The sequence below is a fragment of the Mixophyes fleayi genome, chromosome 1 (assembly GCF_038048845.1).
Source record: "Mixophyes fleayi isolate aMixFle1 chromosome 1, aMixFle1.hap1, whole genome shotgun sequence".
Taxonomy (NCBI): Eukaryota; Metazoa; Chordata; class Amphibia; order Anura; family Limnodynastidae; genus Mixophyes; species Mixophyes fleayi.
In genome coordinates, this window is record NC_134402.1 from 383,359,592 (window position 1) to 383,378,180 (window position 18,589).

At 38.8% G+C, this 18,589-nt stretch overlaps 1 protein-coding gene across 4 annotated transcripts in view; it reads right to left on the reverse strand.

Moving 5' to 3' along the window:
* ARHGEF28 (Rho guanine nucleotide exchange factor 28) overlaps positions 1-18,589 on the reverse strand; it is a 172,731-nt gene that overhangs the window by 35,819 nt on the left and 118,323 nt on the right. For all 4 annotated transcript variants that reach the window (XM_075179790.1, XM_075179798.1, XM_075179816.1 and 1 more), the window contains 8 exons: positions 15,686-15,884; positions 15,134-15,245; positions 12,166-12,205; positions 7,393-7,516; positions 4,499-4,619; positions 3,073-3,128; positions 2,411-2,462; positions 148-295 (listed from right to left, as the gene is read on the reverse strand). In XM_075179790.1, the coding sequence (XP_075035891.1) occupies positions 148-295; positions 2,411-2,462; positions 3,073-3,128; positions 4,499-4,619; positions 7,393-7,516; positions 12,166-12,205; positions 15,134-15,245; positions 15,686-15,884 (852 nt within the window). The remainder of the gene's footprint in view (positions 1-147; positions 296-2,410; positions 2,463-3,072; positions 3,129-4,498; positions 4,620-7,392; positions 7,517-12,165; positions 12,206-15,133; positions 15,246-15,685; positions 15,885-18,589) is intronic.

The window sequence follows — 18,589 nt, forward strand, 5'->3', positions numbered from 1 at the left end:
TGGAACACATCTCAGTGCTTAATATTGTAAGGGACACTGTACATGTCAATGGACAAATCACAGCTTCCACACAAGTAAGGAATAAGCGGTAAATACGCTTTTACAAATTCAATTTAATAAGTGCTTGTTGTCATAAATCTCACCGACCTGTCTATACTAGCTATGGTAACGCTTCTAGACAGGGGGCTTATCGATTGTGTAGAGTCTTTCTTCCCAGAACTTAGTCCAAGAGTCAATGACGTTGAGGGAGGAATAGCGGAGGGAAGCGGCTGTGGGATTTCCTTGAATGACGAATCTGTAATGTTAATAATAATAATAATTACATTTCACATAAATTAACAGATAACACATTGAAGAAATCATGTAATAAAAGAGAAGCATGTCCTCCTTTGAATGGTATCAGGAGAAAGCTTACATTTCATCAGCTAAACCATTGTCATGGTTTCTATTTGGGTTTATTAGCATGTAAAAGCAAATTATATATTATTTAAGGATAGATAGTGGTTTTGCAACCTAAAATAATTGCATGGGACATTTATATATGGAAAACCAAGCTCCAATCTGGGGTGAAACCCCACCAGGGTAGCATTCTAACGAAGGGAGCGAGTTTACTCTTGGACCACCCATATTGCAACGCAAGGGGTGCAAACACATTTTTAATTCATGCAGGGAAAATACTGGCAGCGTTTGCATATAGTACACTGGACAGCTTTATGTGTACATTGCAATTTAGTGTTGCTCTAGGACATGTCCTCTCCCAACTCCAAATCTAGAGATGGGGGGAGGGGGGGAGGGGGGGCATTGTTCCACCACCCCTGGGGCACCCTTCTAAGGTGCAGAGCTGCTCCTTTTTTTGCTTTGCTTCTAACTCTAAATGATTATCATTGTCTACACATGTTCTGTGCACCAGACATAAAACAAAGATAATTGCTGAGGATCAGTGCACATTGTGCACCTACTCGCACGGTCAATGAATGAATCCTTCTGTCTCATTTATAAGGTTCAGGATCAAGGAGAGATTATATAATTGATATAATATATAGATTGATCTAAATACACACTTTTATTTGGTTCACCTTATGTTTAGCAATAATAGATCCAACGTAAACTTGAACTGACGGCAGTTACTTAGTGACATCATATTTAGAATAGTCTTTCTGTACAAGCAGAATGACTACAGACAGTGAGTAGGAGAAAGATAAAAACAAATGTTTTCAAACAAATGTAAACACTTGAGAAAGGCCAGACTACATCTGTGGGCAGAACACAAAGCCTTACACCACTGAAATACTTTACTATTGTTACTGAGGAACTTGTCCATTATACTCTGAATGATCGGTCACCATTATAGAACAAAGAAAAACCACTCAGCTGCTAATTGCAGTCTAGGTCACCTTTGTCTATTGACACTTTTACCATTATTATTACTATGCTGTATAGTGCATATAGTTTTACATAGCACCATATGCAGAACATAGGTCTGCCCTTTCGCTTTTAACAGAAGTTTCATTGTTTTATGGCCTTAAACCCAGAGCTACACCTTCCTCATCTTAATCTACAGATATATAACCATACAAGATAACATTCATGCTGGTTTGGGCTCTCCATTTACTCTGAATTGCACAGCAAGCAACAAGGCATCTATATCTGAATATATAAGCTGTGAGCACATTGTTTAATCGTTAGATTATTGAATGCTGTTACTTTACATCAGAGACAATAACAGACCGCTATATTAAGAAAGGTGCTAGAAATATATTGCACCAGATGGTCTGCCTAGTACACACCAAGGTGCTCTTACTCTCTGCTAGTGGGACACCTCTATAACTAGAAGAGTGCCAAGGGATGCATTGAGGCAGGAAGTGCGCTGTGCATTAGCCAAAAGTCCAACCTCCTTATCAATTTAGTCCCACCCTTGTCAGGAACTAAAATATTTCCCTTTTCCTGCTTAAATACTTAGCTTGACTTAATCATGTTAGTGAGGGGACATCTAAATCAACTTAATTACAGGTGGCCCATTTATGTGCTTATAGCAGTATTATATATTGAGTAAAGTGTACAGAAAAACTGGGAGGTGCAAAATGTGTTTGTTTAAAACCATGAACCTCCGCTAGTGCAAAAATCAGTCATTTTACAGAGTGGAAATGGTCATACACCCCACCACACAGCACCCTCTCTATGAGCTCCAGGAGTGATACCAGTAACAGTCCCTGGTACTAGCGAGTACAGCATAGAGGACCGTACCACAGCACAAACAACAGGGGTATTACCGGGAATGTGTAAAGATGAAAAATTATTCACAGACAAGGTTACAGAGATTAAATAATAATAATAATAATAATAATAATAATAAGTATTTCAAAGGGGTGTACCTTGTCAGGTAGAGTATTTCTTTTTTTTTCTCACTTACTTGAAATGACAGCTGGTTGCTTGTACTTTGGATGATACCGGTCCTGAAATTTCTATGAAAAAAATAAATCTTTTTCAAGCATTAAATGGATATTTATTTTCCACACAGAAGTTTAACAGAATTGAAAGAACAGCCTGTAAAATATAAGTTAATATGTTCTGCAAAACAAGCATAACAAACTTGCCATTTAAAAAATACTTTTTTATTGTAATAGCTGTTCATATAATTAATCTTATATGACCCATATACAGTATGACAATAACCCTCCATTAAAAGGAGAACGCTTGGATCCAACTGATAGAATTATGGGCATCGTGCCACAGGATGACCACCATTTGCTGGGTGCTTACCTATGGTGAAACACTGCTTAGACCATTATCCAGGCTGTAGTGGACAGAGGGATTTGTTTCCAAGTGTGTCAGTGTGAATGAAATGCTGCCTGGACTAGTTACTAATCAGCTGACCAGACATAATGACCAGAGACCTACTTGAAAACAAAGTTCTTCAGCCCATGCAACCTAGAGAATAGTGGAGGGTGTATTTTAATAGACTGAGGGGGGTGATCGGTTACATTTAAATTATAAGTAAACCCAGAGCTTACTTTTAAGCAAAAGGGTGTCTGGAGTTGGGTATATAATTCTATATACAAGTGATTTATTCACCTTTGTACATGCTGGAGTAGCATCTTTGCAGGCCTTATGTACGTTCACATTACAATCTAAAATAAAAGGAAAATTCCTATTAAAACAGATAAAAAAAAAAAATGCACACAACCAAAAGTTACAATAACAGGTAGCAATATCAATGTAGGAAAAACGTCAAAGAAAATATGCTGGGCTTGTAATGCACTAAGTGACTGTGGAACTCTGCTCCCCATTGCACCATAGTGATTCCGCTGTCACGATGCCTCATGCAGCACTTTGACAGCGGGAACGGCTGTGCAGCGATAGCTGAACAGCGTTCTCCATTCACTATGTTATGATGATAGATTTTCTAATCAGAAAACTGCATGTACTAAAATGCTCCTCTGACAGATTTCTGTCTTTACTTTTAAAAAAAAGCTACTAAAAAAAAATGATTTAATTGGGAAATATACAGCTGGTTAAAACTGTAATGGAACTAATGATAGGAGATCAATGAAATGTTAGCAGTGAAATTCAAAACGTTTGCACTGACAGAACCTGCCAGCGGCTATTTAGAGGTACTGCACCCAATTTTTTAAAACACGTGCTTAATAAAGAAAAAAAAATACAATATTATTTTTCACAAAGTGAACAAGTGAAATTGGGTGCTTTAATATAAATGATAAGGTATTATTACATATATACAGACTTCACAGACAAGTGTGTCATCTATAGTTTACAGAACATCGAAATGTCACTCCCTGCAGGCTAAGGGAACACCCCCGGCCCTGCACACATACAGCTGGCCCTAGTCTACTTTTATATCACTCTCTTCCCATCATGTGTGTCTGTTCTAAAGCTGAAAACACTTCTACCCTTGAGACAATGTTTGCATGAATTTTGTGTTACTTGACCGATATGTTTTGAGAGGAAGTTTTAGATCATCATATATCATCTCATTTGAAAACAGAAAAAAAATAACAACAAAGTAAAGAAAATCAAAGACGAAAATGGGGTTGGCCCGTCACAGAGTTTACAAAAACATGTTGCATTGAAAACTCTTCTGGACAAGTCCATGAAGTGCCTGCTCTGCTTTCATCTTCCATTGATTCATCTTTGTCATTAGCAAGGGCGTGTTAGAGTAGAAGACTGCTATTATATTACCAGGGGTGTATCTAGGCAATCTACTTACTAAAGTGGTGCTTACTTATCTACCACACCAAGTACAGTACACATTTATAGGTGGATTGTTTAAAATATAATATATATATATATATAATATAAAAATCGACCAGCAAGTTAAATACCACAGATTCATGCTTTAACATCTAGAAAATTTGCATTTTTAAATGAATTCCCTGCATTTATACTGCTTTTATTATTTCTTTACTGTAGTAACATTTAACCCCTCTGTCATTGGTTTGCAGGTATGAAAGTAACATTATCACATCCATTGCTTACTTACTGGAACACTGTAAGGATTCCTTCCCAAGGAGAGCTTTCTCGCACACCAAACACGGTACCACGCCGGAGAACGTACCCACTACAAACTGGTGTCTGTTCACCTTCACATCCTTGTTTTTTGTCTTCATAGAATTTGCCCCAAAAAAGATAAAGGAATTAAACTCTACACAACCAACTTGCCACATATGCAGTGTTCCGTAAGTAATTACTCCCAACACCTCATAAGAAGTATGTATTGAGGCTAATAAAGCTCATTCTCATTAAATGAGATACAAGATGCTTCAGAATAACTCTGAGAATGTATTATCCCCAGGGAAAGACCAATTTACATTGTGGCTTTGAAAAGACCATAAATACATTTTTCTTTCAGCAAAGTGTTGTATTTTTAAAATGTACTGAAAGCAAGAAACAAACCATCAGCTGAGAATGACAGGTCATGAAATTCAAAGCTGTCCTGTGCAGTAACACACAAGTATTTCTGTTTCACTTTAATATAGATTTGTTGAGAAATATGGCTAGAAACCCAAAAAGAGCCACCTTATAGGTGAAATGGTAACACTCTAATATTTATCTAAGTACTTGCATATTTTTGTTTTATTTTTTTTTAAAAAGACACAAAAAAATTATTCATCTAAATTAGTTTAAATCAACTCCTGTTAAGTCTCTGTAACATTAATTTAATCACATAAATAGAAGCATGAGTCATGTTATTTAATCAATGAAATCTAATAAACCGGTCCATGCGTAAAATTTATTTTGCGTAAGCCTTGAAATGTTATGAGGATCATTATGTGCCCAATATGGAACGTTATGCTACTCTACTTTATAGAATTGCCCTTATGGAGAACACTTCAGATACCTTCAGTAAAACTTCTACATAAATACAGACATTTCACGTCTCTCAAATCTTTCAAGAGTCTTATTTCGCTCTAGTCTCCTGTTCTCCCTCAAACTTCTGGATTCTTGAGATCGGAAGTAATGGAGTCAAAAACAGACATGTATTACCACTTTGGTAGCTGTGAGAGAGTACAGTCATGGCCAAAAGTTTTGAGAATGACAAGTATTATTTTTCACAAAGTCTGCTTGCTCAGTTTTTATGATGCCAATTTGCATATACTCCAGAATGTCATGAAGAGTGATCAGATGAAATGCAATTAATTTTGAAGTCCCTCTTTGCCATGACAATAAACTTTATCCCAAAAACAACATTTCTACTGCATTTCAGCCCTGCCACAAAAGGACCAGTTGACATCAGGTCAGTGAATCTCTCAATATCCCAGGTGAGAGTGCTGATGAGCACAAGGCTGGAGATCACTCTGCCATGCTGATTAAGTTAGAATAACAGACTGGAAGTTTTAAAAGGAGGATGGTGCTTGCAATAATTGTTCATCCTCTGTTAACCATGGTTACCTGCAAGGAAACACGTGCAGTCATCATTGCTTTGCACAAAAAGGGCATCACAGGCAAGGATATTGCTGCTAGCTAAATCAACTATTTATCAAGAACTTCAAGGAGAGAGGTTCAATAGTTGTGAAGGCTTCAGGGCACCCAAGAACGTCCAGCAAGCGCCAGGACCGTCTCCTAAAGTTGATTCAGCTGTGGGATCGAAGTTCCACCAGTGCAGAGCTTGCTCAGGAATGGCAGCAGACAGGTGTGAGTGCATCTGCACAGACAGTGAGGCGAAGACTTTTGGAGAATGGCCTGGTGTGAAGAAGGCCAGCAAAGAAGCCACTTCTCTCCAGGAAAAGCACCGGGGACAGACTGATATTCTACAAAAGGTACAGGGATTGGACTGCTGAGGACTGGGATAAAGTAATTTTCTCTGATGAATGCCTTTTCATATTGTTTGGGGCATCTGGAAAAACGTTTGTCCGGAGAAGGAAAGGTGAGTGCTACCATCAGTCCTGTGTCATGCCAACAGGAAAGCATCCTGAGACCATTCACGTGTGGGGTTGCTTCTCAGCCAAGGGAGTGGGCTCACACACAATATTGCCTAAGAACACAGCCATGAATAAAGAATGGTACCAAAACATCCTCCAAGAGCAACTTCTCCCAACCATTCAAGAACAGTTCGGTGATGAACAATGCCTTTTCCAGCATGATGCCATAAAGCAAAAGTGATAACTAAGTGGCTCGGGGATCAAAACATCAAAATATAGGTCCATGGCCAGTAAACTCCCCAGACCTTAAACCCATTGAGATCTTGTGGTCAATCCTCAAGAGGCGGGTGGACAAACAAAAACCCACAAATTCTGACAAACTCCAAGCATTGATTAGGCAGCAATGGGCGGCCATCAGTCAGTATGTGGCCCAGAAGTTGACTGACAGCATGCCAGGCGAATTGCAGAAGTTTTTAAAAAGAAGGGTCAACACTGCAAATATTGACTCTTTGCATAAACTGTATGTGATTATGAAATGCTTGTAATTTTACTTCAGTATACAATAGCAACAAAAATGTCTAAAAACACAGAAGCAGCAAACTTTGTGAACAACAATACTTGAGCCATTCTCAAAACTTTTGGCCATGACTGTAGGCACACAGAGCAGTACAACAGAGGCCACGCTGCCATCCTCTAATTAATGAGACAGCTCTGGACAGAAGCAGTAGGTGGCTCTTCTCACCAGGGTACCATGACCGGTCTAGAGGTTGTGACAGCATATTGCCACTTCCCTTAGTGTGTTGAGGCAGCAGAGTGGGTCTACAGACTGGAGCAGGAAGCAGTAACACTTCTATATTGAATAACCACAAGCAAAGACTTGAGGAGTTTGTATATTGTTCTTTAGTCCTGCTTTTAGTGGTAACAGATACAATCAACCTACTTCTACACTCTGATATAAGCCCAAGTGTAATGTTGTTATGGTTATAAAAATGTAACACTAGGGGGCACTGGTCACCTTGCTTTTGTTCCGTGTGCTAGTCATCCTGCTCCGTAAGAAGCTGAAAGTGCGGCTGACTTTGTTTTTCTCGGATTCTGGTTTTGTAGGGGTCATATACCTGTCCCATTCCTCTTCTTCAATTCTAGAGAGAGAAAACCATTGTTTACAAAATATATTATATCCCAAGGCAGTAAACCAGACCCGACAACCTGTGTTTCTCTTTATAATTATACACTAACCTAAAAGAGAACTAAAAAATGTAATATTGTTTGTTTTGTATTTTATTTATATATTTTTAGAAACAGCATTTAAAACTGCAACATAAAAAAATACAGCAAACTTTGCATCCGGCTACAACCACTTAAAATATTTACTATAGAAAAACACACCTTGCGCTACATCCAAATTACACTCAAGACTTTCACCGCTCTCCAGTAAATAATTGGTTTACAGCATTTTACAAACTTTAAAACATTTTTTATTATTCTTTTGATGATACACACAAGGTAAACTCTTCTCTCAAGATCTGTCCACTGAGTTTCCTCTGAGAAAGGATTCATCAACATCATCATTTATATATAGTCCGCAAATTCCGCAGCACTTTACAATTGGCATTCAGCAGTTGTCTATTTTCCTACATCTAAGTTATGTTTTTGAATAATTTTGAATTATGGAAGAAAAACTGTAGCCAATTAATAGAATCATTTTGTTGATTCCACAAACTTTTTTTGTACGCTCCTGTTTTATTGTCCTTAAGTCCATGGGGTAAATGTATCAATCTGCGGTTTTTGCAAGTCGGCGATAATCAGCGACTTTGCAGGGCAGATATCAAACGGCAATATCTTTAAAGGCAAAGTAATGACATATTAATTATAATGAAGTTATGATAGATGAGCAAGGGCTCATACCCACTGGCGTTTTATTTGCATTTATAAATGTATTAAAAAATCAAGAATGCAAAAGCTTTTGATATTTAGTTCTATTGGTGTGTTCGAGATTAACGTAGGCTTCCAGATTAATTTATTTAAACATAAGAAAGATGGGATAGTGCTCTGTAAAATGCTACTGCAACTAAAATGTGAAGGGATGTAGTATTACTAGAAACAATGGTTTCTTGTGCCGTACCTGCTTAAAAAATGCACTTAAAAAAACTTCAGTGGGTATGAGCCCTAAGAGATATACAAGTCTGGGCCTATCTTATCTGCAGCGCAATAAAATAACACCCTCCTATTTCATCACACAAATAGTTATTTTTTTACCATGTATACAAATATTGTGTACATATAGTGTAATAAACTATAGATGTACCAGCCGGATGGGAAGCAGTAGCTTAAAATTTCTCACCTAATACTTAAAACCTGCTTGAAACATCTTCCTCTTTATAGGCTCACCTCTACGGACATATTATGTCTGCGTATTTTTCCCATTTTATGTGGTTATCAGAAGCCTTTGTGCATATACCCTTACATTGTGTAAAAGAAAAATGCTTTAATTATTATTTCAGTGCCTCAAAAAGTGTCTAGGTCTACCACATGGAAGAGTCATGATTGGAACAAGCTCCCTGCATTCAGTCAGACATCGGCAGGAACAGAATCCTATGAGGTTATCAGTACTAAGCGTTCCTTTACAAATATACGTGCACTGGAACGTAAGGCACACAATAAGGACTTGTGGTCACATCATTATATTTTACATCTAACAACACAATAAACATTTGTAATGTTATTTTATGTGACTACTATGTCTGGAATTTCCATTATGCAACAAAATGCCTTCTTACTGTAGTCACTGCTATTCATTACTCATACAATGGAAAACACCAAATAAAATTTGTGGTTAAAAATGGCATTTTTTTAATTAGAAGAAATTAAAAAAAAAACATTGGTAATTATATTTCCTAGCTTTGTGGTTTCTGACAGTTTTATGGTTTGGTCCAATAAGAAGTTTTTATGACCATACTTCTTCAGGAACTCCAGTTGGAGATCCCTCAATGTGCGAACTTGCCCAAGGGCCTACTCCTATTGCCAAGGAACACATTCCCATCAGCCGCAGCCCTTTCTTTATCATTGAACGATAATGAATCTGTAGTTTTGGCACATCTTCTTCTGACAATGATATTTTGTTTTGTTGTAGAAATGTCTGGGAGTCCAAATAGACATCTGCTGTGTTGGTACAAGATGACTCTTTCTCTTGTTCCTTACCCATCCATGTTGTTGTAAAATAAAACATATTACCTGGGCTGTTCTGAAGCTGTCTATCCTCTCCGACTCACCCACAACAAGAATGTTGTGCAGATATGGTCATATCTTTACTCCTTGCATCGTTAATTCTGCTACCAATTTAACTAGTGCCTTGGTGAAAGTTCTGCCAGCCCAAAAGGTAGACATCATACAAAACCTGAGAAATTTCCTGTTCTTTATGATATCCATAGATCTTCAGGATGCTTACTTTAATGCTCCTGTAGCAATAAAGTCCTCTTTGCTGACAAACTTGTGGAGTCTTCTAAAATTCAAAACCGTGCAAAAGGCTCCTGAAACTTTCTTGACAAGGAACAGTCTGGAATAAAAATCCCTTCCTACTTGCTCTGGGGAAAGCTGAGGAATTGCACTGATCCTCAATAGACCTTGCAAACTTACACCTCTATTTTGCTTGATGGAGTTTCTGACCGGACAAAGAAATTTCCTTTGGGGAAATGTCTGAATTCTATTCTATAACCTCTATTTATAATGTCAAACACCCACTGATCTGATATGAGGTGGGTCCACACTTCTGAAAAATGTTAAATTTTACCCCCTGTAATTGTTATTGAGGACTGTTCCTGACAATAGCAATTGTTGTGAGTTTTAATTTGTTGTTACATCATTAGGTCTACATGGCTGGAGGAACTGTCTAGGTGCAGTCTGGAATCGCTCTAGAATACTACCTTCCTGGCTTATAGCTGCTTGCCACCTTGGACTGTTGCAGAGACGATAAAGACGGTAAATTTCTAGTTCTGCGTTGTTGTGGAAACCAGTCTGATTTCTCACAAGACAACTAACCTAATTTTTCTCTAAAAAATGGATGGTTAGCCAGACTGTTCTTTGATTGGCGGTCTGCCCGCCCAAGGTCATAACCATAGAGTCCTCTTGCAACTGCTGCGGATGCCTTAGCTCTTGCAGAAAAAAAATAATAATATCCAAACATGCTTCACAGAGTAACTCTATACCCTTGGGCATAATTTTCACACTTTTACTAAATTGTGTCTGTTCACTTTTCCCTGGATGTTTGTATGGTGATTTTCACCCCATAATCCTATGGCTACTGAGGTCATAGCCACTGATTTTATAGTGATACAAGAAGAAACATGACTCCTTCCAGTGGAATAGTTGCCCTAGTAGACATAAGAGCTATGGCTGCATCTACTCTTGGAATTAAGCTCCACTTCTAAGGTCCTCATCCCCAAATGGATAGATCCGTTCCAGTCTTTGATGTTTCTTCACCTGGGTCCATTCATTATAGATTAACTCTTTCACAAAATGATGTACAGGAAAAATTCTAAGACACTCTTCAAAGAGAGAACCCTGAAATTGCAGTTTCACTCATTACAATGGACTTACAATATATATACATTTAAAAACACCCCAAAGTTAGGGGCTTACTGTGCTGTTACCACATGAGGCTGCTTGACTTGTTAGAAACGATAAGACAGCGCTCTCCGTTTGGACAGGGAACACTTATTTATAGCAGTTCCGAGTATTTTCCTGGTACCCAGTGATGGTTTGGTGCGCTCAAATGCGCAGACACAGCTCCAGCGCTCAAAGGGATGATATACTATACATTACCAACGCTACTCCTGGAGGTAGCAGCATGGCAGTCCCCTGGTCACCGAACTAACTTAAGCTTACCCCAAAAGTGGTGCGTCACTGGAATGAGAAAAACTCTGGTCTACAAACTTTCAAGCATTCTCTGAAAACCCACCTCTTCAGATAAGCTTATAATATTCCTCAACCACCCTCTTAACCTCACTAGATTATCATATTACCACCCGTTACACAATTTCACACAAGACAACTACCCCCTGACCAACATTGTTGTGTGACGGGATCATTTAGCTTACTAATCACTTTTACCTTTGCATTCTTGCTGGACCAAAATGCAAAATGTAGACTTAGCATCATGTATCAAACTCCCATTGTCCCATAGATTGTAATCTTGCGAACAGGGCCTTTTCACCTCTGTCTGTTTTACCCAGTTTATTAGTTTACTATGTTTGTCCCCAATTGTAAAGCGCTACGGAATATGTTGACGCTATATAAATAAATGATGATGATTATGATGATGATGAACCCAGCACACAAAAAAGTAAGAAACTCCTAACTTACCTGACAGAAAAAGAAGTGAGTTGAGAGGATAAGCTTACTTATATACTTTCTCTGAGGGGGTGGTTTTGTTTGACCTGCCTTTAGCTAAACAAAAAAAAGCAAACCCATAGACCAGGCTGCCATGGAAGAGTGAAGAGGAATAAAGAGATTATTGCATTAGCATCTACCATGGTGGTGCCTGCTGCCCTACTCAGCCCACCAACTACGCCAACGTGTGCCTACTGCTGAGTACAGTAGACAAAAGTCCCAGCAGAGCTACCAGGATCATGACCATAAAACGGTATAATCTAATGGTTTCATATTTCTTCAATATTTTACTTTGAGCTTTTAATTTACAAATTCTGACTGACAGTGTATTCAACATTCATACAACTATTTTGCTGCACAAAAAAAGTCCCCAATAACATACAGAGCACTAATACTACAGTACCTTTTTTCTCTTGATTGGTCGGGAAGGCTGTACGCTCGTTCTGTTAAAACAAATAAGCGTAAGATCCATTAGGTTATCACAGTAAAAGTCACTTGGTAAAAAATCCACCACCATGTTATCCTTTAAATCATAACACAATGTAACAAAATAAATAAATGTTAGTAGACTTAATTAGAACATCATCAATGCAAAAGTGGGCATCTAAAAATACAGTTACCCATTAATCTTTATGGTGTGACTTGGTAGCTGATAAAAGACAGACCTCAACATCCTTGGCCAAGTAGGCATATCATGCAGTGAGTTAACTAGTTCTTAGGGTCTGATGTAGCGTTGAACAGAAGAAGACCGCTATAGTGAAATTTTCCTTACAGCTCACGTACAGTAAAATGTGTTAAGATTAATGCGCACTTATGGAACGCTATACCTGCACACGAACAGTATATCAGGGGCGTGCAGACGTAGAGAAGAGCCCCCCTGGAGTTCCAGCCCAGTTACATTTCCAGATACATCTCTTTGCTATATTTTGGACTGGATGCTTCTAAAGCAGGGAGAAAACGAGCATGATATACCCCTGCAAAGCAGCAACCAGCACCAGGTGAAACCAGCCACAGCCCGGTCACCACAGGTTGGAATTTCCAAGAGAAATTGGACCCAAAGAAAACGTTCCTCAAGACTATGTCTTGTTGTTGTCCTACTGTGGGGTTTTTTTTTAATCGCCAGAGACTATTTCAGGACCAGAGAAAGAAGAGTCCCTATGGGGTTAGGATGTTTATAGATAAAAGAAGGCTTATTTTAAGGAAAACCACCCAGGTGGTACCTGGCAAGGCCCCATTACAGTAGCATAGGGCTGGGGGTGTCTGCGCAATATTTCTGGCCTTACTTACCTAGGGCATTCCTCCCCATACTGACAGGGCTGGGGTAGGTTTCCTAAGTCAACCAAAAGCTGCAGGTCTTCCTGTTATAGTGCAAACAGCCGACCCTGTACAGTAGATCATCATCAAGCTTATGAGAACTGCTATATCTTTCCTCTGGCCACTTCAAGATGCGTTCCTCATGTGGCTGCATATTCACATGCATTCTGAGTTACTCATATCTCGAGTTGTAACTCAAAATACACAATTAAAGCTGCACTTTTGCGATGGTACGCCTAGTCTGTAAATGTACAGCAGACCCTTCAAATGTAACAGACACTGGAGAGCCAAAGGCTGGCTGTCACTGTAATACTAGTTTATTTTAAATGGAAATAAATAATTAAATCATTTGAAGCATATAAGTAAAATAGTACAAAACAATGTCCCAAAAATCTCTATTGAGCCTTTATTAGAAGTTGAACAAGTAGAATTTAGGTCTCTGCCAAGATGACAATGTGTTACATAAGCTTGCTTTATAACACTCTAAGATCATCAGTTTTCCTACTGCAAATACATAGGTGATAATGAATTATTCTGCTAGCAGAAAAGCTGATTGCACACACAAAGGACGCTATGCTGTAGGCTTATTCTATAGAGTCACAAACAAGCCAACCAATGTAGCTAGGTTAAACGGACTGAAAGGTCAGGGCTACACGTGCACATATATTACTGATAGAAATCTAATACAACAGATTTCCATTTTATTGTGTCCAATAGAGCAAAATAGGTAAGTTGTTTTGTAGATGTCAAATTAAAGATGTTATAATGATATTACATGTAGGTTGACTCAATAAATAATTTTCATTAAAGTCAGTTAATCCGAACTGACAAAAAGTGCTTAACAAGAATTGTGCATTGGGGTGAAAGCTATGCAATTTGTGCAACTTTGCAGTGTAGGCCGGCCTTTTGCAGTACATGAAAGAGAGGACCACCACCTATTAGAGCATTAAAGTGAAAGACTGATGGAAGGAATTTATCATCATTTCCCTGGCCAACCCAGAGCTTTAACAAAGACGTAGGACCTGAACGAGGGTTCAGCATACGTCCAATTGCAGGCAGCAAAAATGAACTTTGCATCCCAGCAGGAGCGTGGCAAAATGTGTTTGGGTTAAGCATCACCTGCAAGTAGAGCACAGTATAGACGTGCACATGGAGATGTGTCCTAGTTAGACTTGGCTGTATCTCCAGATACTTTGGGCAAACGGACACATTAAATACTGCTAGTAAACTAAAAGCGTCCATATGTGTAGGCTGCAGGTGGCACGTGATGGAAGATTAACATGTTTAGTAGAGCCACCTAGAAACAGAAAACTGTACTGTGTGTACTATCTACATAAATGTTTAAAGAACATATTGGGCTGAATAAATTCCTTCCAATCTACAAGAAGAACATGCAGCAGGCCAGACTTCCGTTTCCCGTATCACCGCTGCATTACTTACTACCCGGGTGAAGGAGAGAGACTGATTTAGACAATGAAAGTGCCTGAAGAAGTGAGCGACCACTGTGGCTGAAAACACCGTCTACAAGCAGGAAAACATTCTTTACGCAGATACATGTGAGCCCGTGCTTCTAAAGGCCCATTTAATAAGGCATACAGCAAGCCTTGCAGCCAGACAACAGAACATGTGTTATTACTATGTTAGAAGCAGAATATATAAACATTTCTTTATTAACCTCGGCGAAGCACAGTTTAGTTGGGTAGGGTTAAACACAACATGGGGCTTATGTGCGAAATATTTAGATTTAGAAGTAAATGAGAGGGTCTGTTAAAATGGATGGCTCATCTGTTGCCAACTGGTGTAGTATTAATATACTTTTGCATTTAAATTATTATTATATGACTTTAATAGCAGCCCAAAAGGCAATAAAAACCTGTTTTATATTGCAATTGCCTACAACACCCAGTTTTTGTAAAAGCTGCAAGAATATAAAAAAAAAACATTTTTTATTTTCTTTTATCACAAAAGGATTAATATGGAAAGTATATATTCTACATACTACTAGTCCTGCTCGTCTTATTTCTTATACCTGGAATATCTAGAACATGAACGCTCACCTTCCCCAGGATCACCAATGGAAAGATCACGTGTCAAGCGAGGCTTCGCAAGAAAGTTTTTTGGAGAGGAACAAGAGTAAGAGCGGAATCTAAGACCAGAGGCCAAAGGATCCTGGGAAAAAAAATATATACATGATATATTTAAAAAGTGTAACTTACAGTGGATGCCTTTAACACATATTTACATAAAGATACATTTACTGACTGAGATTTGCAGAAATAATTAATGCCTAGCTGTTCAAAACATAAATTAAAACGTGCATTAAGGGGGAATTCAATTCTTTGCTGTGTGCCAGCAGATATCATGGTGCGGTAACGGAACATTGTCGATTTCCTGCAACTTTCTATGTGGTTCAAAGAAAAACTAGCGAAGACACAGCGCCACGGAGTTCCTTCACGGCCGTCCCGGACACACTCGGTGGCACATGGATGGGAATTGAGTTTCAAAAGTAATTTCAATTCCAACACTCTAGAAAAAAGTGATTTATTCCATACACATAAATTAAGGTAAACGACCACATGAAAAACAGCCCGATATCTGAATGTCATTACCTTACTGTGAGAGAAGGGTAAAGTTCCTGACTGTCCGATTTGGAAATGTTGATCAGCATTTGCCTCAGGTGAGTCCAACTCATCACCGCTGTTCCCAAGAAGGTCGGAGGAGTCCTCTTTAGCTGGAGAACTAGAATCGTGATATCTGCTGTATGTCCCCTCACCTTCACTGTCAGCATCAAGTCCATCTAAGCTGGAACTGCAAACAGGAGATGGTTGATCTCACAAGGTCAATAAAACATGTACACTATGCAAAACAACCCGAGTAGTAATGTGATGTTATTTCTACAGCCTTGTTAGCCATGCAGAGTACTGTACGTCACACAACTAATGAGATTCTGCTACCAGAATCTCATCAGAACCTCTCTGGCAGAGAACACAAACATGTTAAAGGTGATCTGTAACATTGTTTTTATGAATATACTTAAATTGATCATCTGCAAACATTATTTTTCTACTTCTTTAGGGCTTATATAAAATGTCATTTAAAAAAAAAAAAAAAAAGGCTGTAAACAAATGTAGACAAAACCTTACACTTCTTCAAAGCATGATATCAAAGTCTCTGCAGAGTAGTGTACCGATAACTTAACAAGGAATTCCATAGAACTCCATTATGTTGTATGAATTGTTGATGCTTATGAACGTTTAAAGTGCTGTGAACTGAAGGGAAGGGAACAGCCGTCATAAAGTGTGTGTGCGTGTACAGATTAATTTCTTTACATTATTTTCTTGGAAGATCAGCATCAAAACACATTTAACAGGCTTTACAAATGTGCGTTAAATGCATGAAATTAAGGCCCATGTGAGTTCATGTGGTTTATAATAACAAAGTTATCAGCTTAGCTGCAGCACTAAGGCTTCAACTAAGAGCTGCAACAAAGTGAAAATCAGCAGAATTGGTTATCTGCCAAGTTGGAATATAGTGAATAGCGAATGAAGGAGGAATTAGGAGCCTATATCTTTCAATTGATATCTACAGCTCTCAAGTAGATATGTAAGAAACAGCTTTTTTACAGTATATGTTTATTGTTCCCATAAGAAGACAGCATAAACAACGATTGTGGCAAATTATTTTATTATAGTTAGAGAAGTTTACTGCTATGTTGCACAAGTCCATAAAGCAGTTCAACAAGGTTTGGGCGTATTGGGCTATTCGAAAGGGAGATAAAAAGGCTTCTAACTAATAGTGTTTGAATCGTGGGGACCCACTAGGTTTCATTTGTGCATTTGCATTATTTTCATTTTCCCTCTATTGTGGGAGATATGTTGTTCATCATCGTCACAGATTCTACCAGCCTGTGTCTTGCTTTGATTTGCAAGTGTGATGCAGACTGATGTCTTGATTGTTTGGTTTAAAATGTTTAACAATCATTTAAATCAGTAATCTTTTTAACATCAATCATTGCGGCACGCTGTAAAAAGTTGCTTAGTAATTACCATTTTTCCTTGTTGTGTTTCTAAAGCTGCTATTAATGATTTATAGTTCTGCAGTGTCATGTAGCTACGAAAGCAACCACAGTCACATGATGTAGTGACGAGAGGCTTTGGAATGCCCCTCTGAGCTCAGTCTGCACTGTAAAATGTTCCCCTCCTTCCATCATATGACATGTTGAGAGTCTGAGAGAGTGACTGCCAGCCATAGTTGTTTACCCTCAAGAGAAATTTTGAAAAGGAGAATAATTTGTTGGAGGATAGCTAAAAAAAACAAAAAAAAAAAAAACTGACAGATGCATGCTTAAACGGTTCTTTGAATTTAAAAACATGTGGCATTCCCTTTTAAAATCACATACACTATCATAAGCCTGTAACTCTGTTATACTATACAGCAATGTAAACAGCGATATACACTACAAAAGTATTAAAACATGCAATATGCAAGGTGCTAGTAAACATTTAGGAGCCAAATGGAGATAATCCACAAACATCCTTATAGGGCTTATGAGAGGGACAGCTGGGAAAAAATGTTATTGTCTGCTAGAGTATTGAAAGCGCTTTAGTGTACTGTACAAAAGTGGCTTAAGTACCTTTCATAAGACTGCACCAAGGCCATAAAAAGGGCACTGCGACCGATGTCGCTGCACAGGGGAGTAAGGCCGTGAGGGTGTGCCAGGACTGCCATCTATTTGCCCTAGTAATACATGGCTAGCTCAATGGCCCCTGACATAGCTATACTTCCTGCTGGAAGTGAATGTGCAGCAACGCTATCTCCACACTCCCTACCTTTGTGACAGCCTTCCCTCTGTTCCCCGAGTATGTGGCTGTTTAGTTTAAACCCTCCATCCATGTGTGGAGTGAAAGCCTCTCTCCCCCTTCCTCCAATCAGCGTGTGACAGCCATCCCGCAATGCCCAGAGCTTGTGACAGTAATCACAAGCTCCTCAGTCTATGACAGTGCTCCCAACATCCCTACAGCCTGTGATAGACACACAGCCTGTGAGAGCACTTTCCCCTCCCTATAGCTTGTAACAGCCATCCGTCCATTCTCTCATTATTATTATTATTATTATTATTGTAGATGTGTAAGGCACCAAAGAGCTCTGCAGCACCGTACACTAGGGGAAACAGGACATACATACAAGGAAGACTTCATGAGAGAACTTACATTTTAAGTGGAAGAGGGCACAGCTGAAACAAGAGAAGTGAATGTGGCTTAGAGTGGAGATTGGGGCAGTGAAGGTGCATTAGTGTGAGTAGTATAAAAGGTAAGGATAAAATAAGCTCTAAGACAGAGATGGGTTTTGCTGTCTGAAAACAGCATCTAAAGATTTGAAGGCTGTGGGAAAGCCTGATTGGGCATGGTAGGGAATTCCATAAGTGGGGAGCAGCACGGGAGAAGTCCTGTAGGCGGCGGGAGTGAGAGGTGGTTACTAGACACGAGACAAGGCGCAGGTCAGAGGTAGATCTA